Genomic DNA, 24,570 nt, shown 5'->3' with positions numbered 1-24,570 from the left:
CGGGGCGGGGTCTGCGGGGGGCGCCGCTCCGCCACCGCCGCCGGGTCCCGGGGGTGCGGGCTGCGGGGCCGGGCCGGCGGGGCGGGACGGGACTGCGGGGCGGGCCGGAGCGCAGCGGCCGCGGGGGAACCCCCGCCCCGGAGGGACGGGACGGGACGGGACGGGACGGGGCTCCCCGGGTCTCCCCGCCCGCCCCGGCGTGTCCTCAGCGGGAGGTCAGAGGGGGCCGGGCCGCCGCCATGCCCTGCCCGCCCCGCCTCTCCCTCCGTCCCCTCCCCGCCGGGCATGGGGCGGTCGCGGCTCTTCGGGCGCCTGAAGGCGGCGGTGCTCGGCGTAGTGCATGTGGGAGCGCTGCCAGGTAAGCGGCGGGGCCCGGCCCGGCGGGCGCCCATCTCCTCTCCCCGCGGGTCGGGGATTGAAGGAGCCGGTGGGTAGTGCGGTGGCGAGCTCGTGAAGGGGAACGGTGAGAGAATATGGCAAACGAGGCTCGGGACGGGCTGGATGGGGGTGGAGCTCCGTGCAGCTCCGGGAAGCTGAGGGAGCGCCGGACTGGCCGCAGCCCGCCCTCCTTCCTCGGCCGCCCCTCAGCAGCTCGGGGCAGCCCGCAGCAGCCGGCCGGCCTCCTGACAGGCCGCTGCCAGGCGCTGCCCTGCTCGGCTTTCCCCGGCCTGCAGGCTTTGTGGCCAGCTCGCCGCGAGGTGTGACCATCCAACGGTGCTGCCACCGAGCTCGTCACAGCCCTCACCTCAGCGCCTGGTTGTAGGAACTGAGCATCAGAAAAGACTTCAATGAATTTCCCTTAAAATTAGCTCGGAATCCCGAGGAAATCCATGCATGCTCATTTCTGTTGTGAAGTTCTTATGCTGCAGATCAGATAACATCCACCTTGCAGACCAGAATGTAAGATTACTTCAACTGATTTAATATTAATTGGTGATTAACATAGGTATTCTGCTGACCTAGAGGTCAGGTCTTGCCATAGCATTGGATGGAGCATCACTAACACGAGATAAGCTGTAGTAAGTACAGGATTAACAAGCTAGAAACAGACATGGTACAATAAGATATTATACAGATGCTTTTCAAGTTTGCAAATTAGTTTTAGGAACTAAACAGTTACAGCAGATCTGTCAAGTTCAGCTAAGGAAAGAGATGCCATTAAGGCACATCACAAAGAGATACAGCAGCCAAGTCTGACACTTCTCCCTATTTCAGCATGCCAGTCCCTATAGATGTTTTACCAGAAAATTGTTACTGTCTGCGGTATCAGTTTGCACTTGCACTGGGGTAAACAATGTTGTTCTTGCAGGGACACCAAGAAGTTCTCTTCCATTGACACAAATCATTGATCAAGCTTGTCAAGAAGCAGAAATTTACAAGGATGCTGGAGTTGTAAGTTTTGGTTTTCTTCCTCTTATGGCAGTATTTACACAAAGTTGCTTCTGCATAGCGAATACTTTAAATTGAGTCCAAGTGACGTAGAATTCATTAAATACGTCTTAAGCCACAGAGTCCAGAAAGACATTTAAACATACATTTTGTATTTCAACATAATGCATAGGCCTTCTAGGTTTCAAAGCCTAAACTATGCATCACATGCACCCAGAATCGAAAAACCTTGGATTCAAACTTTACAATTTAAGTTGCTTAGATAGGATTACTGTCAATTTCTAAGAATTAAGTCAATTAAAAGAAAGACACACAGAAAGTTGACTGCAACATGAACTGTTGCTGCGTTTCTAGGTATCTGAATGTAGGGTGCTTCATCATCCAGTTTGACAAGCCACTTTATTTAGCTCTGTACAGCATACTCTGGTTTCATGAAGTCATGAAGGAATGGCACATGCACAGTCGTAGGTACTGAATATCTCACTTATAGGCAGCAGGGTTCCCCCACAATTAGCGTTTGTACTACAGTAGTATAGTTTATTCAGGGACCAAAATATCATCTTAGACCCCTTTTTGCCTGATTTAATCCTTCCATCCTAGCCCCCCGGGAGCAAGCGTGCCTGCTTTGCACATCTAGAAGAGAAGGCCCAAAAGGCCACTCTTGACCAGAGGAAGAGGCAGGTACTATTGCAGAACTGCCATTGGACCTAGAGTGCTGTTGTCATCTGTGTTAGGTCAGCAGAATTTAACAGGGTGTATGTCCTTTTGAAATGTTGGATGTTTTAAACATTTCATTGCCCCTTGTCTGCACATTTTGATGTGATTTTTATTTGACCTGCCTACTGTATTATTTACATTTTTGGTGTGCTAAGGTGGTGACCTGATGTCTGGGGTTTGAAAATGGCTTAAATGAACAAGTAGTCACAACTGAGCTGCTGTTTTCTGCACAACTTTAAACTGGGTTATTCTTTTTAACAGCATAAGTTACAATACCTTACAGACAGAGCAAAATTAAATCTAGGAGTTTAGTCTAAATTATGGAATACCAAGGTCAAAATGCAAGACAAGTCACATGAAGTAGGTTATGGACAGAGCACTTGTAAGGCTACATTAGGAAAGAGTACTGACAATGGAATTGTTGGAAGGATAAACAACAGCATAGAAGAATGAAGTTTATGTAGATCAGCTTCAGTGCACTACCGGTTAGAATAATCTCTAACTGCAAGTGGTACAGAACAAGTCAGTTTTCTTCCTTTTTATACCTGAAGAAAGAACAAGTGTGCAATTGCTCTGTGTTCTGTACTGTGACATTCTGTCTTGTCTTTGCTTTTGCTGCATCAACACTAGGTATAATGTGATTTGATCTACATCAGAAGAATAGAAAGTACTAGTCTGTTTTCCTGTGTTAGAGGAAGTGGTTACATAAGTGATCTGCAACCCAAAAGCCATTGCCCCAGATTCCAGTACTTGTTTACTGTTTTCCCTTATGTATACACTAACTATATATTAAAACCGTAGCAACAGAGAGAAAACTAAGTATATCTAAAGGTGACAGAGAGTATAGAAGCAGTTACTTTCACCACAGTTGACTGCACTCAACTCAGATATATTTTTAAAACCTACCTTTCAGGTAGACAGATGAGGTGAATGCAATCATTCTCTACATATTTGAACAAATTCAAGGCATAACTGCATTTCCTGTAGAAGTCGTAACAACATTAGTATACAGGCCAAACCAATCTTTATTCTAAAGGTCTGTACATAATAGTGTTATGGCAATATGACAAGCAAATCCTTTATTAATGCCACAGAGGTTGGAGATAATCAGGAGAGCTTCCATAAATATCACTATGGTTGCCTAACGCTTACTGCAATGCCTTTGCCTAGTTTTTCCCCAGTACTCTAAGAGAAATGTACACTTTCATGATAGATACTAAAGAGCTTCATGGCTTTTGCACAGATCCCACTCTTCCAAGTTAGCTCTCCTGATTCTGTAATGGAATTATTTGGTTTCTACCCTCCCCAGTACTCAGATTGAACTGTTAAACTGTCCATTTTTTTGCAGAAAAAGAACTAGAACTTTAAAGGATTTTATCCATGGATGTTTTTACTGTTATTTCCAACTGCTTGCCTATGGTAGCCTTTAGAAGATTTGTAACCATATTGCTGCCACTAAGTGTTTGTATGTTGTCTCAAGTTGCTTGAACTGGGATTAACATTCAAAAATATGCTGTGTGGACTCGCTCACTCACTATCTATTACACTTGGAAGTAACTCCTAGTTTGTTCAGAAAAAGGTGACTTGTCTGGCGTATTAGCAACTGAACATAGTAAATATGAAAGATTTGTGATATTAGAGCACAGTAATGAAAACAAGTGAGTGCTCAGTTAGGAAGCCATCTGTGCTCAAAATGTATATGCTTTGTACTTGTGTTGCTGAACAATGGAATTCCTTAGACAAGATTTTATAAGAAACAAGCTATGAGATGTTGTGACCTCTCAGATTCTTATCTGCTTTTGTTAAAGCAAAAAACACTTGCAAAATATAATGAAGTTAACTTTTATTCATTCAATTCAGCCTGAGTGAAGCTTGCTTTATAACAGAGCACAAGTTCATTCTAGTTTCACTGATGAAACACACCTTACTAGTTGGTATTACCTAGCTGTAACTATGTGAGTAGGTGACATTGAAGATAAGATACGTAAATACGGGTATTTCTTAAAGAAATAAATATATTGCTGCATTGACTTGCAAGTATTATTATAGTGCTTCTTAATAAGCAACATTTTAGGTTTGCTTCTTTTACCTAGATTGTTCCTGGAGATGTGTTTATTACAATTCTGATCCTCCCAATCCTTCTCTTGTTTCTGTACCTGGAAGGGTGGTTGCCAGTACCTGCTCTGCATTAAGGTTCTCAAAAGCGAGAAGTTCTAAGCCTACTATCCTTATAGCTACAATAACAGTCAAAATTATTTAGAATTCAGTAACAGTTGAGACAGAGTAAGTTATCATTTCTGCTATAGAAACATATAGATAGCTAAAATTGGGATTATAGAGATTAACATTTTAAATCATAGCTCTATTACAGTAGAATAAAATAGGGAAGTCTCCCCACTGCTATCTCCTACAATATATACAGGAAAACATAAGGTCCCTACTTACCTGAGTTAAGGTAGCAATCTCTTGTTCTGGAGGTAGAGTTTTTTAAAGAAATTTTCTAGGTACAGCAAATAAATGCTTTACAAGGCTGTCTGATTTCCTTTGTCTAGAGGCAAGTGACTGTGGTGGTGGGAGAAGCTGTAATTGCTTCAGTGCACACCTGAGTCTATTTAACAATGGGTGTCACACAACAAGCCTCTCTTCAGTAGGAAGGAACAGTTGTTTTCAGCTTGCAAAGGTTTTGATAACACATAAATGTTTGTAGGTAAAGTTTTTCTGTAAGGAAAACATTGAGGTTAAAGTTACTATAACTAAAACTTACATTACAGAGGGGGTGAAATAAAGCTTGTATGGTTGTTATACCTATTACGATTTATAGTGTTGTGGCTATTTTTTGAGGTTTTTCTGAGGTTGCATATGTGTGCACAACAAGTGTTTTAAGAGGTCACTTCTATAAATAGAGTAAAGCTAAGGAAATTGTTTTCCTATATAGTCAAAGAGGTATTTAACTGACCTGTTTTCCAGTAGCAAACTGACACAAGAGGCACTTTCTGTATATGTACCACTCTATTTCCTTCTTACTTTGAGTGACTTCTCTAGTGTTTGAGAATTGCTGAGAATAAGACTACTTTACATATAAGCAGTACTCAAATTTTTCTAATATTGAATGGAAAAGAAGCCGAAAAGGTTTTTGCTAGAGTCTTATCTCATACTATTCAAGGGAAATCTGCTTTGGAGTGTGCAATGCAGTATCTGTTCTGATAGACTTCTACACCATAAGCTTAAATTCCTAGAACTTTAATCCAGCATAACTGTTTTCTTTCCACCATTTTAATTAGCTGTCTGATAGTACTGAAGTCTGTTTTATATATGTATAAATTCAGTAAACACAGAAATCTGTGCTGTTATATTTTTATATAAAAATATGGAAGAAAGCTTTGCGTTAATGCATCTGTGGTTTTGCTCTCTGTATTGCAGAACATATGTTGTTCTTTTTTTAAATTAAACAAAACATGACATGCAAAAGAACACAGCCTATTGGATGGCACCAAAAGAATAATGCATTATTAAAATAATACCAAAAATATTCACAGTAGCTATGGACCTTGAGGCTATGGGAAGAGAGAACTGTTAAAAAGTGAATATACTAAGTATAAGGTAGAAAAGAAAAATGCTGAAATCCTCCCGTCTGCCTGCATTCTGAACTAGTATTCGATCAGATACTTGTTTTATGCGCAGTATTATGGCTAGAGTTCCTAATTACTTTTAAAATAAATTTATTAATATATCTAATGGAGTAGTTTGCTTTATTCAAATCCTGAGTTGTTAAAATAGAAACAATTCATGGAAAGCTCAGTTTCACTGTGATGCTGCTGTGGAGTTCTGCTAGTCTGTTCTGCCTTTTCAGTTCCTAGCTGAGCGTCTGAAGCTCATTTCCTAGGCCTTTTTTTTCATACTGAGGTTGGTTCTTGACTGCCCAAAGCTTTTAGTTTGTAGATCCTAGCTCCTTGCCTTTGATCAGCTTGGAGTTTCTAGGTTCTGGTGAAGTCTGCCAAGTTAAGCCTCCTTGAGCCAAGGATCTCATCTTCCAGGTTGTGTGGCCTCAAAGAATTACCATGTTTTGAGGGTTCGCTGTATTCTTTGGGTTTATTTTGTTTTGTTAATTATTGAAGTCCTACATTAATCCTTCTGCCATGTATCACTACTGACCGACTTCACTTTCTCTCATAAACTGTTAACCTCTCTCATGACCTTGTATAATTTATGTATAAAGAGGGAAAAAGGCTAAGAGGGTTCTCTTTCTGTTAGTTCATTAAAAAGGATTCAGTAGCTGGGACTGAGGTATGAGAAGACAACTTGGTCACTTCAATTTTGTGTAAGAGTGCTGACCTCATTCCAGAGAAACCAACTAAAAGTTGTTTGTTGTTGTTTTGTTTTGTTTTTTCCTGAAAATGCTACAGGTTTTCTAACTGAAAGTCGATGTATATACTATATACCGTCTTATCTTTTACTGCCAAAAGGGCTTCTACACTACAACAAAGACTGAAGAAGCGTTACATACGTGATTTTTTTTTAAAGGAAACCTTTTTTTTTTTTCCTTCTTCCTGATTCTCTGTTATTATTATGTGACTTTCTTTATTTCCTCTCTGGTTGTCTTTTTTTAATTATTTTAAAATGTTCTTCTTTCTATTCTGTCTCAGTCAGAATTTCGTTGAAGTGCAGAGCCTCCATTTTAAGGATTGTGACGTGTGGTAAAACTCCAGAGAGAATAGAATTTGTTTTCTATATGTACAATTAATTTGTCTTATAAACTTTTTGTATTTTTAGATTGAAACAGGTGAGAAATTTCTGGCTTCATTTAAAATTCTCACTGCAAATGCAAAACATCAGGCTTGAAATATGTTTCAAGGCTATACTTTTACTGTTGTTATTAGTCCTTGACAAAATTACATGATTTCCAGTTGTTGAAAATGTTCTGTTATATACCGTATGATTGAAAATGTACAAGGTACTATATGATGTATAAAGATTTTCAATAAATTGCATAAATTATATCAGCAGAGTATTTTATTGTCACTCCATTGTTTGCTAAATGTATGTTCATACGGAGTGAGAGGTACCGTAGATAATAAATAGCGATATCTTCCTTCAAGTAAGCCTGAATCTGGAATGGGAGAAATATCAATAGTTAATATTATGGTATTAGGCACACTGGAAATAGGCATTTAATAGTCAAAAAAACAAAAACCTTTATTTTTCTAAAATAACACATTTTCTGACATTAATTGAATTGAAAATTGCCTTGATTATCTCTAAATCCTCCGTTATCTAAACATACTCAATATCCTATATTCCATTTGGATAATTGAAGTTTCTCTACACTACTTTTAATGAGGTATAAGATTTAACTCATTTGTCTATAGTTCACGTTCTAGGATGGATCAAAGGAAGACTAATTGATGAATGTATAATTAAAATCACATTTATTTCTCTTCCTGATTTCTTTGCAAATACCATGCTGTTGATGAAAGCACTTTTACAAGTGGTTATATGCATCAACATAATTTACTGAAGATAATCCACCCTTTGAAGGAAAACCTTTAAACTTGTCTTTTAATACAAAACTTAGCATAATACTAAACTAGCCATGTTTCTTAAATTCCTCTTTCAGCTTAATCAGATTTCCTTATTACGATCTCCACAGGATGGCTTGATAGTAGAAAACATGCACGATCGTCCTTACACGGTGTGTCCTGGGCCTGAAGTGACGGCAGCGATGACGGCCATCAGTGCCGCTGTGAGGCGAGCCTGCCCGCACCTCGCGCTGGGCGTCCAGGTCCTGAGCGCTGCGAATCAACAGGCAATAGCAGTTGCTCTCGCTGCAGGTAATAGAAATGACTCACATGTTATTACTGTTGTTTGCTATGGCATTTACTCTCTGCAAATTGTGCATTGTACTAACATAGATACCATGAAAAATGAGACGTGAAAAGCTCACTGTACCCTGAAAAAGCAGAAATTAGATTTTGAGAAAGATGCCTGCTTGATTATAATAGATGATACTCGCACAGTGCTTCAGTAGGAGGCAGCTTAAAAATCCCAAGGCCACTGGTGCTGCTTTCTGGGTGAAACCTGTCTAAATGTAATGATTAGTTTAAACCTACTGATGTCTAAAAGCCACCTTTGGTGTAACTCTATTTGCTTCAGTTAAATTATATTTGAAGATTAATTTAACCCACTGTGGTTAAGCATCCTGTTTCAGCATTTAATTATATGTTGTTGCTACTACAGTTATCTATTAAAACTAAATTTTCACTGCCTTTGTTCATGAATGAAGCTTTTTGTATAAAAACAAAAAATTGAGTGTACAGGTACCCAAACTACTTAAAATTAAATCACATTCAGGGAAATTAAATATAAATTAATCTATCCTTATTACAAGAATCCTTGACTTGCTGACCTTTCTTTTCTACTCCTTACTGAAGCAATTTTAGGTTTTCATATAGAATGTTCCCTGATTCAAAGATGGAGACTGGTTTAATATGGAAAGCTTGTACTTCCTAAATACTTCATAAATTGAGGGTTGATGCCTATGTTTACCCAAATTGCATATGTAATTATAGTAAGGTTGCACATTTTGTAAATTGTACAAATTTTATAAACAGGCAGAGTTTTGTAAAAACGTAAAACTAAAAGATGCTCATACTAATTGAAACCCATACTTCGGTTAAAATAATATGGAGTAACATCTGCAGTGGCAGTTTTAATTATGTTGAATATGTTCTAAAAATCTTGAATCCCTTTTTCTTGGGGGAATTTGTTAGTCTGTGTTTGGAACACAGATTTGGTTTGAGTGCTTTAGAATCAGAAGTTGACACTTATAAGGTATGTAACTCCTTGACAAACTGACAAAACACGGGTTTTATTTCTGTGGTGGAACCTATGTGAAAAGCTAAACTAAAAAAGCTAACAGAATCCAGTTTTAATTTTGGGGGATTGTATGCATGTAGGATACTTGAGATGCATCAGCATTTTCAAAAGTATTTATGCACCTTATTTTCAAAAGTAATAGACCGCTAGTGGGTTATGCTTCCTTTTATGAGCAAAATTGATCACTGTATAGGGGATGTAGTGTGGGAACAATGTGTTTCTCTTACTTCTCAGCAATTACTAATGAGGGAGAGAATTCCTGAAGGGCTTGGGTTTTGCTCAGCTCTACTACTGTTCTGCACTATTTGCTCTGTAACTGGAGAACAGCAGCTAAGAAAGGCCTGTGTTCTGTGTTTAATGCATTTCATTGCACTTCTCTAAAAATGATTCTCAAGCTCACTGAACAGGAAAGCAAAAAGAAAGAAAATCACTTCAGACAAAGCCATAGTAAAATGACTTATTTTGTAGATAGCAAATCTCATAGTAGTGACTTTAATATCAATACAACTTTAATAGTCATTAAAGGTGGCTACTAATAAAGCAAGTCCAACATGCTTTCACTACAAAGTGCTTACTGAAGGTGTTATACCCAAAAAGCATATGTAGCATCTCCTGCTACTATGCAGTCATTTCATTTTCCTTGTAGATACTCCTGTCTCTGGTAGAAATAACTTCTGAAGAGCTGCACAGGGAAACCATAAGTGGTTTAGTGGTTTTTAGGCATAGGTAATTTTATTTTGTAAAGGGGGGGGAAAAAGTCAGCAAGTTTATGGTGTGACTGGAAGGAACTCATCTACAACATGTGGTTATGCCGATAAGTATATTGTAGATAGCCGAATAGTAACAGATTAAATCATTGCATTTTCCTAGCATAGAATCATTTAGGTCGGAGAAGACCTTTAAGATTAAGTCCAAATGTTAACCTAGCACAGGAAATGAGCCAGGACCTCTGTCCCAAAGCAGTCCAACTATACAATAAGCTTATAGACAGCTGGTGAATAAAAAGTTTTATATATATGTGTGTGTGTGTATTTTAACCTTTGTTCATTTTTCCCTAGCTTCCTTAATTTTTACTTTGTAATACTGCAGTTCTCTTAAGGAGGGCAATTTGGAAACTACCTGAATTAATCATAAGTTGTCAAAAACTCCTAAGTTGTTCGATTCAAATATTAATAATGTTTTTGAACATCCTTTCTTTCTGAGTGAAATAAAGAATGGAAACAAATCCAGAAAGCCCTGCTGTAAACAAATTCCACAGGTATTCTCATCATTAGGCAGTAAAACAGACAGGACAGCATATTGATGGGTTACTGTTGTTTTCAGATTTATCCAATAATAAATTCATGGGGTGAAGAATCTGAGAAGGCTGAGGTGTTGTTGTTTTTTTTTTAATTTGTTTTAGTTCTTTAGGAAATGTTTGTGAAATTAGGCACCTTAAGGAAAGAAAACACCAAAACCATGTTTGTGCTGGGAGCTTTAGCACAGATATGGGGCAGTGGCAGGGAAGTAGCAAGGGGCCTTGCAGAAAAAGGGAACAACTTTGTCTGCCCTCTTCTGACAGAAATAACTTTCAACACAAGCAGTTCTTCAGGTTACCAAAAAACATCTAGTGAGCCCAAACAGTTGCAGCCAACCTCCTCCCTGCCCTGGAAGGCTCAGCAAACTTTTGCCTCGATGCCAAATGCGCGCCTCACAGAGGCTCGGGCTGGCGTCTGGCAGGCCGCGGCCGCCTCCTGGCACGGGCCTGGTGCCCAGCTCTGCCTCCATCCACTGCCACAGGCCGTGGGCCTGCTCACCGTGACAGAGCACGTGTAGGGATCTTCTGCTTTCACTTTTGCTTTCAAGACTTTGAATGTTGCGTGATTTATCCTTGTTTCTAAGGGCTGATATGATAATGTTAGTATGTTAAAAATTAGTATAATTATATACACAGATAGTGTGGCAGTCACATCATACTTAGATAGTGAAGTCCTCTGCTGCTCAATGTTATACCCTTCTGATGTAGGCTTTTTAATTTAAAATACAATAATACACCTAAGTAATTGTAGACCACAAAACATTGAGATAATAAAGGAATAGTACAGTTTTATATTTTTGATTGGAAGCCATCTCAATCTCAAATATATATTCTTAGGAAAACACACCTTCTTAAAAGGTGTTTTTAATGACATCTTCCAAACACTGTATTATCTTCTTTCTTTCCTGTTTCATGGAGCTAAACTGTTCTTTGTGGAGAAGCATGGCAGAAATTGTTTGCTAGGGATACTTTTCAATTGGTTCGTTATTAACAGGTGTACCATGTGATTTTTAGAGGTGTATAATCTCCTGTTTATAGTCCCTGATTTAATTAGCTACATCTGCTTAAGGCTGAAACAGAATGATATATCTAAGCAGGTCCTCCATGCATTTGTAGAGGATACAAAAATTCTCCATGACTTATGTTACTGTTTATTGCAAATAAACAGCAAATGTTACTGTTTATTATTTTTCAGTGCTCAGGAATGTTCACTAAATCTGGGTCAGATTTGGGCATCACGTTAGGTTTTCCTTATTTATTTATTTGCATACCTTGTTTCCTGAAGTTAACCACCGTTTGTGCTTGGTCTGTCTACTAAATTTCATGTAGTCGTGCTATTTGTTATTAACCTACTTCGAAATTACATGGCTTTTCTTTTACTGGAAGTTTGTTAACTGTGAAGCAATAGTCATCTTAGAGAGGACTGTTGCGTGTAAAGGAATCACCCAAAATCCCTCAGCTGTTCTCTGCCTTTTTCCTTGCATTAATGAGATATTGTGCTTGGCTCTGATCTATCAGTGTATGTCTTTGCAGAGGGGATGTAGAGCCCTTGCAATACAGGGGGTATATGATGATGACAGTCTCTTTATCCTTTTGAACATTCTGGGTGTTCTCCGTGGTAACATGTGGCACTGATTGAAAGAAAGAACTGGCCAATCATTAATCTAATGGAGACAGACTTAATGGTGAAAAGGTTTTCAAGAAATCATTGCTTTGTGGCATATTGTCCTAGACATCTGCTGATCTTTGAGACATAAAACCATCCCCATATCTGTATCTCAACAGTGATGCAGGGAAACAGTTTGCATATTCTAGGCACCTGAGAAAAACCTGAGCATGTGGGCCAGAGGCAAGTTGCGTTCTTGTGGTCTGCCAGAGCTTCAATCTCTTTGCCTGGGAGCAAGGACAGCAGGGTCTACTGTAGAGTGCAGCTTGCCTATACCTGGGTGAGCTTGTGTTAGTCGTCATGAATTATGACTCAGTTTATCTTCTACCATCTCCAGCAGACTCTGAAAATGCCCTTTTTTCTTTAAGGACCACGTTTTAGAAATCCCATGCGGTCACAGTTTCTTAATTAGTCTTCAGTAATGATAACAGCACAGTTGGTAGCTGATTAAGTGAGGCTTCATATCAGAAGACATCCTAGGTACCTAGATATCTCCAGGTCTTTTATAAATACAGCTTTCCTGTCTGAGACTGTTCCTCTCCCACAGCCACCCACCAGCAGAGAGATACTCCACAGGAATTCTCTGCTTGCTACATTCAATGATACTGTTTAAGGTGGGATAGAATTAGGTTAAACTGTATATGAAAATGTTTGCTGATTTATTATTGTTATATTTTAACTGACACCATGCTAATACTTGCGGATGTGGGTGCATGTTTGGAAGCATCTGCAGATGCTGTGGAGCAAGGCAGCAAGTGCTGCGACTCTGACAGAGATGAGATGCTGCTGCAAGCACTGCTGGAGAAGCTGCTTCTTCCAGGCTTAGAATTCTTGCAGAGTCTGCAAGAAGCTGCTGCAAGATGATGTCCCGAGTAGAAATGGTTTTCCATAGCACAAAAACTGTATGGCTCTAGCATCAATAGCAAGCGAGGTTGATACTCCTCTGAGTTTTTATTTTCAGAACAAAAATTATTTTTTCATCTTCTTTTTGAATTAAGGCATCAAGAAGAGCTGGGATTCAGAATTTGCTGTGCATGTAAGCCAAGATTCTACCTGTAAATTCACCTGAATCATCTTAAATTTGTGTAAAGTTCAAATTTCAGCAGCAACCTGGAGCTGCAGCCTTGCAAATGCCAGATCCTATTCTGTGAAAGCAGTAAATCCTGGCTTCCAGCTTCTTTTGACTTCATAATTCAGGGAATAAAAACATATCTGAGAAAGGGCTTCTTAACGATTGTATCCAATTCACTGTTCTGTGGTATTAAAATGCACATTTGCATCATTTTAAGATGGATAATGTAAAAGTACTATTTCCTCAGTCAACTTAGCGTTGCAATACTTTCTGACCCAGCAAAGGAAATATTTGTCTGTCATTTTCTTTTTCCTTTTATTCATTAGTTATCACAGGAAGAAAATAAAAAATAAAGCTTTCCTGTATTATTGATAAACTTTCACCGCTGCTTAGGCAGAGCTGTTTAAGTAGGATTAAAGTGTAGTAACGCTAGCTTTTGAAAAAGATACAAGATCTATATTCTTAAACAGGCCCTGCTCCAGATGGTTACCTGATTGCACGTTCTTAACAGTCTTGAAGCTCTGTTTGCTAGGTTTTCTTAGAAACTTCCTGTTCTTGTTTTCCAGTGAGATTACAAGATTTTTTTGTTCCCATGTAAGTCAGAAAAGGGACTACCTATTAACTATTAAACAGCTATTACTTTTCAACTTGGGAAATGTGAAAATAAGAAATAGTACTGTTCTCACAATTTTATGAGCATAAAAATGAATTTGTAAGCGGAGTCCAGTTATGGTTTCATAAAAACAGAAGAGTAACGATTTGGTGCCTTTGCCTATTACAACTAGTTAAAATTTGTATCTTCATAGCTCCCCAAAACCCAAAGAGAGTATACAGCTCTGTTAAACTAAGGACAACATTTAGCAGAAAGTCTCAAATTCCTAAGTTAAAGGACCACAAACCAACATCAATAAACATGTAAGCAGTGAGCTTCAGTAAATGAATATCCCTCATCCTGACGTATCCGTTATGATTGCTGTGAAAATTTATCATATTTTTAGTCTGATTGATAGTCTTGTGAGTAGAGGATAATTATTTTTACTTATTTAACTCTGAATTATACTGTAAATCTGGATGATTTACATGAAAATATGTGAGTTTTGTTCCTAGATGCAGAAATCTCAGTCTAGCTATTTGCACTGTTTCTTTCCTACTAGCACCTTTAATTATACTTGTGACATATTCGTATCTTTGGATCCTGAGAATACTCCATGCTTTTCACCTGCTAATTTCAAGGCATAGGACAGCTCATATTTGATTTGGCACCATCTGTGATGTTTCTTGTTAGCTAGAGTCTGTGTTGCTAAGCAATAGAGGCTCTCCTCTATCAGGCATAAGCTTCTGTTTCTGCAACTTCAGGGCTTTTGGAATGAAACTGAAATTTAGCTTTTAAAATAAGCAGGCACCTTGTCATTTGGTAAATATATTTTAAAGATCCTTTCTGTTTATATTTGAAAGGTGTTAGGATGAGGCCTCTGTTGCCTGAGCAGTTCTCAGGTAGGTGGGGTTGCATCCCTTATGGCTGCTTTCACATGCGTTTGTTTCCTTGGTATGTCAGCTCTAATTAAATGTGCAGCTGACTCAAAGCTGGAGGAGCAGCAGAACTTCAGAAAGGCCTGGAAGAGAGCTCTGGAGCAAACTGGAAGAACAGCAAAAGCTGCACAAGATGAGTGCTGAGCTTTTACGCATCTTAAAGGACAGGTGAAATAAGCTTCAAGGCTACAAAAGATTGGAGAGAAGAGAGGACCACAATAAAGGAGTCAGAATTCTGTCATCTTGTGCTTAATCGTGGTGGGTTTGTTACGCCATGGCCTAAGGCATCAATATTTAAACATAAAGATATTCAAAGGCTGTGTAGGGGGAACCTGGGAGGAAATGAATGGTCTGTGGAAGTTGTTTCTATTCTTAGTCTTCCTCTTAAGTACCCATCCCACAAAACATTCCTAATTCAAAGAAAGAATGAATATGGGGAACACTGGGTACTGAGGTAAGGTAGAGTTGATACTTGTAGTAAATTTGGAGTGGAGTAGAAACCTTATCTTTCTGTACCTTTGGCCTAGCTCTAGAAGTAATTTCTTGACGTTGCGCTGCGTAGAAAACAAGTTACATTCAGATGAAGAGTCAAATAATGTGTGTAAAGTGTTGCAGGCTGTGTTTTCTTGCTAAAGTTCCTGAAGAAAAGAAGACCTGTGCTGTTCTCTCTTTGTCCATGCCCTTGTCGCTTTTTGACCTGTTGGCTAATTTCAGGCATGTTTAACAGAGGAATAGATGTTGGGAAAGAAGTAATACAATCATAGAGTATCTGGAAAAAGGTGAAACCCAAGTTAGTGCCCTTTTTTGGAGGGAAGCCACATCATTAGGACAAAGGAGCTATGCGTTGGCCTACCCACTCCTTCGTTGGCTCTTGCCCGCTGGCACATCATGGCAGAGCGGCAGGGCAGGGTGTGCAGTTCCTGATTCTGTGCCGTGGGTACAAAGACTTAAATATGTGGGAAAGCAAGGGTGATTAGTCTTAGAGCACACGGAATACCTTGTGTCGAGACCAGATAAGAGCAGGGTCGTAGGGTGGACTTTGCTTTTAGTTTTGTTTTTCAGTCTTTGGTTCTGGCTAAGACAATGCTTTTTTTTTTCTTTCCTTTTTTTTTTTTTTTTTTTTCCAGATCTTGATTTTATCCGAGCTGAAGGGTTTGTGTTTTCTCATGTTGCTGATGAAGGGATCATAAATGCCTGTGCAGGTAACCTGCTACGATACAGAAAACAAGTTGGAGCAGAGAATATTCAGATTTTTGCTGATATTAAAAAGAAGCACAGGTAAATATAAGCACTATTTATGTAAGTATTAATGTAATAATGTTCTTATGTTTTTCTCATTTTTTTCTGATTATTTTATGTCTATTTAACATCAACAAAGTTAATGATAATGATGATTATTGTTCAAGCAAGGTCTTGCAGCACTATTAGGGGATATGTTCAAAAATAAATTTGCACCTGTAAGCTGCAGGTTGCTGCATCTGTGAAGTTTTCAGCTTAACCTTCAGGATTTATAAATGCAGACTGTAAATGTCTTGCATCTGGCATCAGGTGAGATTTTATATCCTTATATGCCTATTATGTTTAAAGAAATTATGTTTCAGGAGGTTAAGCATCCAAGGTTATTTTTAGTTATGCAAGCAGTTTCCACATACAAAGGATCCAGATCATAATATTCCATCGTTTTAGAAAGCTATTCTCTTTTTTTCTCCTTGCTGCCAATAATACTGGTTTCTTCTACTTAAAGTCAGTGCCGTCTATGTACGGATTATGTTCTGTGATTATCAAACAGAAAGAATTTATGACAGATGAACCCAGTTTTTCTGTTGATATTTTATCGTAACTGTCGCACAGTACTTTTAGCTATTCATATGTCACTTTTTTTCCAGAAGAACTGCTCAAATGTTATGTATTATACATGCTAAATAACCTAATTAAAGTGTTTGTGTGTAGTACATGGGTAATCATGAAAATAACCATGTTTGGAAGATTCTAAATACCTGTTTGTGGGTTTTTTGTTTTTTTTTAATAAATTTCAAAATAGAAAAGAAAACAACGCCTTATGGTCAAATTAAGCTTTTATGGTCCTTTTGGTGTTGTTTCTTTTTAATGATTTCTTCATATATATAAAGATATACATTAGAAAGACTTTTTTTTAGACTTATAAAAATTGATGAATGTATCATGTGATTCTCTTCCTTTGTCTTATCAATTGATAGGTTAATATTTGGATTATAGTTCGGTGAGATGACTTGTGTTTTTAAGAGAGGAAAAGAGTTGTTTTTTTTTTTCAGGGGGATTCCGAAGTTGAGAAGGAGATGCTGAGAGCCCTATTATTACTACCTTATTATATGTATTAGAGATTTAGGCCCACCTTTCTCCAGCTACAGAAAGGGATTTAGTATACTTTCTCTTGCACCCATCACCACTAGTAGAAAGCACTGCAGAGTAAGCATGTCCTACCACTAATACGGAACAAAACTGGGCCCCCCATGTCTGTTGTGCATCCAGGCTAATCCAGGGAAGAGGTTGATTCTGCCCCTCATTGGTGCAAAGGATTGGCCATAGCCATTATTGTTTCTATACTTCCAGTTAATTAGGATGTAAAGTCAGGTGTTGAACCAGCAAAGACTGGAATTCTTTCAAGGTTCAGGTCCGTTTAAATTAAAAACTGCTATTGCTATAGGTTTCAAAGTGCATCACCCATGTATCAAAGCCTGCTGTTGAAAAGCTAGTCTGCAGGTAATTGATGCTTGTAATTGCTATGTAAGATGATTCCTGTGATTATATTATAGGTAATAACTATACTTTCTGTTAGTTGGACTTCATGAGATGAAGTGGAGGGTGTTATTGCAGTTCTAAGTAACAGAATCTGATTTATGAATGACTGAACATCCACAACTCCCACCTGAAGTCAGAGCTTCTTGTGCTCAACGTTTCTGGGATACAGGTGCTTGACATGCAAGCATCTGCCTCAGTTGACACTTGGTAGTTCACACTTGACAATCGCTCTTTAGAGACAGAGGACCCAGAGCAATAGAGCGATCAGTTATGGTGCTGTGATGGAGGAGGTTGGGTCTTCTTCCTCTCGTTTGTATAGCAATTTTACTTTCCGTTTTAAAATAGGCCGCTTACCCTCTCTTTCAAAAAGCCTGAGTTTGATTGTTCTGACAGTGGGGAAGATGAAGAAATGCAGTCTAAACATTGAACAAGATGGATAACAAATGTGTGTGCCGAAAGTAACCACAGGGTACGTTCCTGCTGTTTACAGTTCTCATGCTCTGACGGCAGATGTTGGTGTGGCTGAGACCGCGGAGGCTGCCGAGCTCTTCCTGGCTGACGGGCTTGTATTGACTGGCAAGGCTACTGGGCTGCCCGCAGATCCTGAGGAACTGAAAGGTGAGAGCTGTCACACGAAGGTCGGACAACAGGCAGTGAATCAGCTTCTGGGTTAATGTAGAAAGAAATCTATATGTCTGCTGTTCTTTAAGTAAGAAGGAGAAAAAAAAAAAGGAAGAAAATAAATTTTCACTGCAGACTTTGATATGGTACAGCAAAGCTGATATGATTGAGGTTCTATTTGGATTGTCTGTGGTATGTTTCTAAACAACCATTTGACAGGACAAAAATAAAAATTATTTCAAGCTTTTATAATACTGAACGATGCTGAGGCTTACTTATTTTTTTTAAAAAAAGTATGTAAAACTTAAGTTGTAAAAATTAACCCCCCCTTAAAAAAAAAACAAAAAAAACCATGATTAGTATAATGAAAAGTTACTTCATAGCCTTATTAAAAAAATAACTAAATAAAAATGTTTAACTCTTCAGTGGAAAGATTTAAATATTTCACAATCTAAAATAAAGTCCTGCAAGAAAAGGGTTGTTTTGATATGGCACAATTCCAAACAGTAATACCAGGGAAAACACTGCTTAGGAGGTTTTCAGAAAAAAATGCAGGTCTGTTGGAAAATAGAAAGATGTGTCATCAAAATATATTTTTTTTAATGGTCTGGACTTTTTATTAAGGGAAAGTTGTTTGGCCTATAAGTCCTGTCCTTTATGTTAATGTGTTTCTTCTTGGCGTAAGTTTGGGCTTTCTTCATGAAACTTGATTGCTTCCATACCTGAATGAAAATTCTAATTTCCATCACTTAATTTTAGTTCAGTTTCATGGCTTGAATTTGGGGGTCTGTCTACATAAAATAGAAAGTGTTGTTTTTAGGTTTTACTTTGATGAACATGATGTAACCTAGGTTGTTTTGAAGTTGGAGTGCAGAGTCAGTTACACTCAATTTAGTCAATCAGGGTGAACTCTAAGTTGGGAGCCCTGTTAATGTGCATTAAAGTATATTCATTTGACTAACGTGGAATTTTTAAAGCATGCTAACTGAAATGTATCCAAAGCAAATATTCTTCTTGTATAGACAAATCACAAGGACTATTAGACATCTGCATCTGCCCTTGTACAATTTCTGTTTCAAGTTGCAGTGATACCTATAAGGACCAATATTCAGAAATAATTACTGCATGTTTGGTCAAATAACAGTACCTTTTGGCAAAAATAATGTTTTTGAATGAAGGAAGATACTGGTATGTTCTCTGCTTTTTTAAGCGTGTTCTGATCTAGACCATTCAGTCATTATTCCATCTTTGTTATCATACAAAAGGAGGAGGTGAATAACATGCTCTTTTTGGCATAGAGACCTAGGTCCCAACATCTTCTGGAATAAAGTGAAATATTTTAGTGATTTCAGGGCTTTGCCCATATTGTACATCTTTATCAGCATTTAAAATGAATGTTGAACTTGTCAAAATGTTTTTTCAATTTCACATATGTTAAAACAAAACAAAATGTTTTTGCCAAAGAACAGATGATAAATGACTCCACTTCAGTCACCAATGTTAGAAAGAAAATGATTGCTTGGAGTGAATACTGAGCTCTTAAATTAGTTTGTTGCTCAGTACAGTAAACTAGAAATGATACGTGGGCACAGATCACCCTGAAAGCTAGGGACATATTTTAGAGACTGCAAAATTTCCTTAATCTAGAGCTCCATTTTCTGCAATTCATATCCCCATATATCCCCCTCTCTCTTAGTGCAGGTTAAATTAAGGAAAAAAAAAGAAAAATTGATGAGTCTTAGGGCAAATCCTAGTTTAAATTCTGTTTTCCAACATGCACATGCAAACTCCATTGATTTTCTGCATCTCATGAAAAGTACGGTGGCTTAAAACAGTTGAGAAGAGCTTAGAAATCAGTACTTCAGGGTGTAAGGAAATGACAAATTAGGCATATTTATGTCAGTAGATTCTTAAAAGGAATCAGATGTACAGTATACAAAGTTGGTTGTTGATATGAGTGAAATTTTTGCATTTGACGAATTTACGCAGCACTGAAAGTGCTGTACTGTGGTGATACAATTGGGCATCTTTCATCACACTGCAAAGCATCTCTTGAAAGAAGAACCAAGAGACAGATGAGGTTTTGTCATGTCTTTTTTTCAGCTTTGTTGTGTAGTAATATGGAAGTGTTTTTGCCTTTGTGTCTGTGTGTTGAATTGACTGATCTGTGATGGGGTGTGGGAAGTGAGTGTTTCCCTGTCAAGACAGAAGTGTGTTCAGCAGGGTTTTGTTTGTAGTTGGTGTCGCTGCCTTCCTGAAGGAACCTGCAGCATTTCTCCTCGCAGCCCTGGGCAGGCTTTGTGCTGGCAGCGAGCGGGGCTCCCTGAGCCTACCAGGAACCAATAGCCAAGGGAGCAAGGGGTCTGAAAATCATAATGCCAACTCCAGGCTGTTAAGGAGCAGGAATTATAGCTGAGCATTTTGAATTATAATTTAATTCTTAAAGCATTTTCATTTAAGAGGTTATATAAGTCTGTTCCAGTTTATGTGGTAAAGTGCTCTTTGGTTAGAGGATGTGAATCTATCAGGTTTTCTCTTTGGGATAAATGCTGAAGAACCTGGTTCAAATCCAGCCTGTATTTTAAGTGACCAAAGCCTGTGCGTAAGGACTGCTTAGTTATCTGTATGAACAAACTAAATGGCCTAAGCTGAGCGACTGGTGGAAAACTGGGCACATCACAAAATCCAACAGCTGGCTCTGGCTGTCACCTCATGCTTTAGTGTTCATAGAAGGGGCGTCAAGACTGATTCACCCTCCTACCTTTTGATGGTCTGTTTAGGTCAAAATAAGAGGCTGCTGCCTTTGCAGTACCCTCCTATAAATAAATGGGAGATGCAAGTCTCTGATCTGTACTTTTCTATAAGCCCTAGATTTAATGACAGAGAAAAAAGTCCTTTGAATTAAAAGGCTAAAATGGGTTACAGTGGAATATTACCATAAACATAGCATTGTGTATGGTACAGTGATTACTGCATATGAAAAAACTGTTAAAGAAGAGTAGTCGAGCAAGTTATTGGCACAGTGGTGCTTATTTTTACGCTGCTCTTTGCCATTGTTTTCAAGCTAGGAGCATTTGGCCTTTATTTCATGTAACTTGTACATACCATAGTTCAAATGCTTTCATTGTGCTTTGCAACCAAACACTATTTCATTTGATTTTATTAAAGACATGTCTGCAGACGTACTGTCAGAAGAAAGAGCACAGTGCCCTCTAGTTACAGTTCATTGAAATAGAGAAACATGCAAGTTCTGTAAAGTTTAGGATCTTGTTACTTTAACATCACAAAATTGTCTCCTTTTCTCTTTTCGTCAAAAAATATAATCAGAAGAAGAAAGCTGAAAAAGACTATAAACAAGGTTCTGTGCTTAGAGACATCTTGACAGTGACTGAATGTCACCATGTGGAAGCATCTCACCACTGTTGCTTTATTTTCTTTTGCAAGTTAGAATTTGTATTAATGCAGCCAGTAGACAAATCATCCTCTACTCATCAACTATAGGCCTTGATGTGCTTGACTTAAAAGTAGTATTTGTAGCATACTTAATTAGATAACCCAGTCTCATTATAGACTGGGCACTTCCATTGCTGTTCTTCACATTGACAGTCTGAATAAATCTCCAGCACAGCAGATGCATGTGGACTGCACGTGTCACACATGGATCACAGCAGGAGTTGGATACCTTGCGATTTAGGGAAGCTTTGTGTTTTTTTAATAGTTTCACAGCAGTCTCAGGTTTTGCTGTTTCAGTCTTTGCCTAGTAGGACTAACCTATTGTCATACACCTGTGTGATCATGCTCTGTTTAATTATTTGGCTCTTCATTTTTCCTGCCGATGTGAAATAATTACAAAACAACTACCTGCTAATGTGCCTTATGCATCTGTATAAAAACCAATATTGACTAGGAACACAGTTCCTCTGGGAATGTAGGAAAGTACAGTTGCACAAATCTGCGGTCAGTTGTAGCACCTTAATTATGCATTGGTATCTATGTAAAGCAAATAAGATTTCCAAGAGTACATAGGTGCTATATAAATAAAATTCTAATTTTTCTAGAACAGGATTTCAGTAATAATGTTATAAATAACTAAAAATGAATTATTTTGTTGCTGTAAGCAGGACAACCACAGGAATATAAAATATGCAAAGAAATAACCATAGTTTTAATCACATATATATGATTCTGCTTTGTTTGAAATTTTCAATAAGGATTGTATGGAATGTTTTTATTCTTTTATGTTAAAAATTTTGTAAGAAGCAGTTATTGTTCCTAGATGGAAAAACGGTAGGACATGAGACCTAAAAAGAAATTCAAGAGCATTTTAATTGATCCCTTTTCTTTGGTGAAGTAGCAAGGTGATACACAATTATTCTTTCCTGAAGCATCTTTAATAACTTAGGCTTCTGCTGAAATTTTATTTAAAAAAAAAAAAAAAGTCTGCTTCAAAACACAGTTTACTTACATATATGTTTTTCCTAGTTTTCTCAAGCTCTAACCATCTTGCATCAGCATATTGTCATCAATTAAAGCAATTTATATGTTCTTAAAGGTCAGAACTAATGCTTCACAACATTCCTCTACGTAAGGGATGAAGTCTTGAGAGTGACTCTTAGGATGGTCAGTTCAAAATGAAGGGATGAAAATGATGCTTAGTAACTCTAGAACGAGGGCTTTTCTAGTTTTCCAAGCCAGTACTGGCTTGTGTTCTACAGAAAGTACCCTAATAACCTTTTGTGTCCATGGAGGACCTTTCCATGGTCAAAACAGTAGCACATACTGTATGCAGAAAAATTGTCTTTTTTGTTCCATTAATATTTATAGAAAGAGAAGAAGTCTTTATCAGTGCTGTCTTTTGAGTTTTAGTAAACTAGCTGGAGCTGTCAATGCAGCCTATAACCACTGCTTGCTTTCCTATTTTTGTGTCCCTGAAACTTGCCATGAAGCAGAGAGCGTGTTCTTTTTCAGTTCCCTGTGAGTAAGGCCCTTTTTGTTTCTTCGGTGAAGATCTTCTGCTAGTTGTCAACATAAATTCAGCAGAGACCTGGCAGAAATACACACCAGTCCAACTACCATTATTGTGATTTAAACTGATGACTGAAGAATTGTAATGAGCATAGCTCTGCTGAATAGTTCTGCCACCTTAATGATCTCACCAGACTTGCAAAAAAGAGTGTGAGCTGATATAATAAATGGAAGCAAGAATTTAATCTTATTCTTGTGTCTATATACTGATTACTTCATAGAAAGATTGAGAAGAGGTGGTTACTCAGTTCATTTAAGGTGAGGGAAATTGAAAACGCAGTTAAAAATCCCCATAGCACATGGTAAACCCCATGGTCACTACAGCAGCAGTAAATCCTTTCTCAAGACAATGGAGCTGGTTTGTTTGGAATCTATACTAGGTGCTATTGCAACACAGTAGAAAATGATAGCTGTTTTCTGCATGTGGTACCCCAACCACAGCAGAGCCACTTAAGCACAATGGTAAACAGTCACATTAAGTAGATGGGTCAGGTCTTGCTGTGCAAAAGCCTCCTGAATCCAGCATCTCTTCTTACCAGGGACGTGGAATAGAAATGAGTTTATAAAGGAATATAGTAAAATGCAGTGCACTCCCTGCCCATCATTTTCGCTTAATCTTGCTTGAATCTTTTTCCTTGAGCGTGAAAAAAAAAGGGGTACAGTTATGGGTACCAAGACTCAACTTTCATCTCTCTTGTAGCACTGAAACCATCTTCTAATATGCAGTCAGGAATATTATTCTGCAGTGTTTCATACAATAACAGAATGCAAAATTAAATGAAAGTGAGATTTTCTTAATAGTCGTTGAGAGCTAAAGGTGTTTTCTCTAAATCAGTTGTATCACTCTATTATAGAACTAAGAAATACTATGCTTATGAGTTTCTTGATACACAGTTTTTCAAAAACAAAGGTAAGTTGGAGCGTGTAGTCTTTAGAGAATTTTAAAGATGGGACAGAGTCAGAGGATTTAACCCTATTTTTTTTTATTTTTTTATTTTTTTTTACTTCAGAGGTTCAACATGCTGTGAAGATTCCTGTGCTGATTGGGTCTGGAGTGACTATGGAGAATGTCAAGAATTACGTGGATGCAAATGCTCTAATAATTGGTTCGTATTTCAAGAAAGAAGGTTATTGGGCAAACGGTGTTGATCCTGACCGAGTAAAGAAATTTATGGATCACATAAGTAAACTGAGAGAATGAGTTTGTCAAACAGTATTCTTTTTGTGTGTATACAAGTGCAGTATGATATATCACACAGAATTAAAGCACAAATGTGCACTTGAGTGGCTAATAACTTTAAATTAAAACGCACATCATCTCCATAACTAACTGGGGAACGTGGTGACACTTTACAATGAACTGGTGCTATGATGTTTGTTACTAGGCAGCAGAATTCTGTAGCACTCAAAGCCATTGCCAAGAGAAAACCAGCTCTCCAAAGGCTTTTGTAATATATTCTCTCCTATATGCAAAGTGCTTACGGAGTTTAAGAAATTGTAGTAAATACTGATTGCAGGATGAGCTGAGTTTTGCTTTGCATGTGAGTACAATAGGACACACTAAGTTTACAGCTACCAGTATTGTAAATTGGACAAGTTAAT

The 24,570-nt window shown here is 38.1% G+C and overlaps 1 protein-coding gene across 2 annotated transcripts; it reads left to right on the top strand.

Moving 5' to 3' along the window:
* The first annotated feature begins 252 nt into the window (after positions 1-252).
* Positions 253-24,247, top strand: LOC118246304 (uncharacterized protein F13E9.13, mitochondrial-like). Of its 2 annotated transcripts, none has more exons than XM_035543284.2 (6): positions 253-358; positions 1,310-1,392; positions 7,754-7,934; positions 15,672-15,822; positions 17,813-17,940; positions 23,979-24,247. In XM_035543284.2, the coding sequence occupies exons 1-6, from the start codon at positions 286-288 to the stop codon at positions 24,167-24,169; spliced, it is 807 nt and encodes a 268-aa protein (XP_035399177.1). In that variant the 5' UTR covers positions 253-285; the 3' UTR covers positions 24,170-24,247. The 2 variants fall into 2 exon arrangements, with proteins under 2 accessions (XP_035399177.1, XP_050569123.1); XM_050713166.1 differs by lacking the exon at positions 253-358 and adding an exon at positions 882-900.
* Positions 24,248-24,570: the final 323 nt, after the last annotated feature.

Source organism: Cygnus atratus, chromosome 12 (assembly GCF_013377495.2).
Source record: "Cygnus atratus isolate AKBS03 ecotype Queensland, Australia chromosome 12, CAtr_DNAZoo_HiC_assembly, whole genome shotgun sequence".
Classification (NCBI taxonomy): domain Eukaryota; kingdom Metazoa; phylum Chordata; class Aves; order Anseriformes; family Anatidae; genus Cygnus; species Cygnus atratus.
This window is presented reverse-complemented; position numbering and strand designations above follow the sequence as displayed.

Excerpts from the sequence above, each read along its gene's own strand:
- LOC118246304 (XM_035543284.2), top strand. The coding sequence starts at position 286 with ATGGGGCGGTCGCGGCTCTTCGGGCGCCTGAAGGCGGCGGTGCTCGGC. Across the intron at positions 7,935-15,671 it reads AGCAGTTGCTCTCGCTGCAG|ATCTTGATTTTATCCGAGCT; the intron begins GTAATAGAAATG and ends TTTTTTTTCCAG. Across the intron at positions 17,941-23,978 it reads AGATCCTGAGGAACTGAAAG|AGGTTCAACATGCTGTGAAG; the intron begins GTGAGAGCTGTC and ends TTTTTACTTCAG.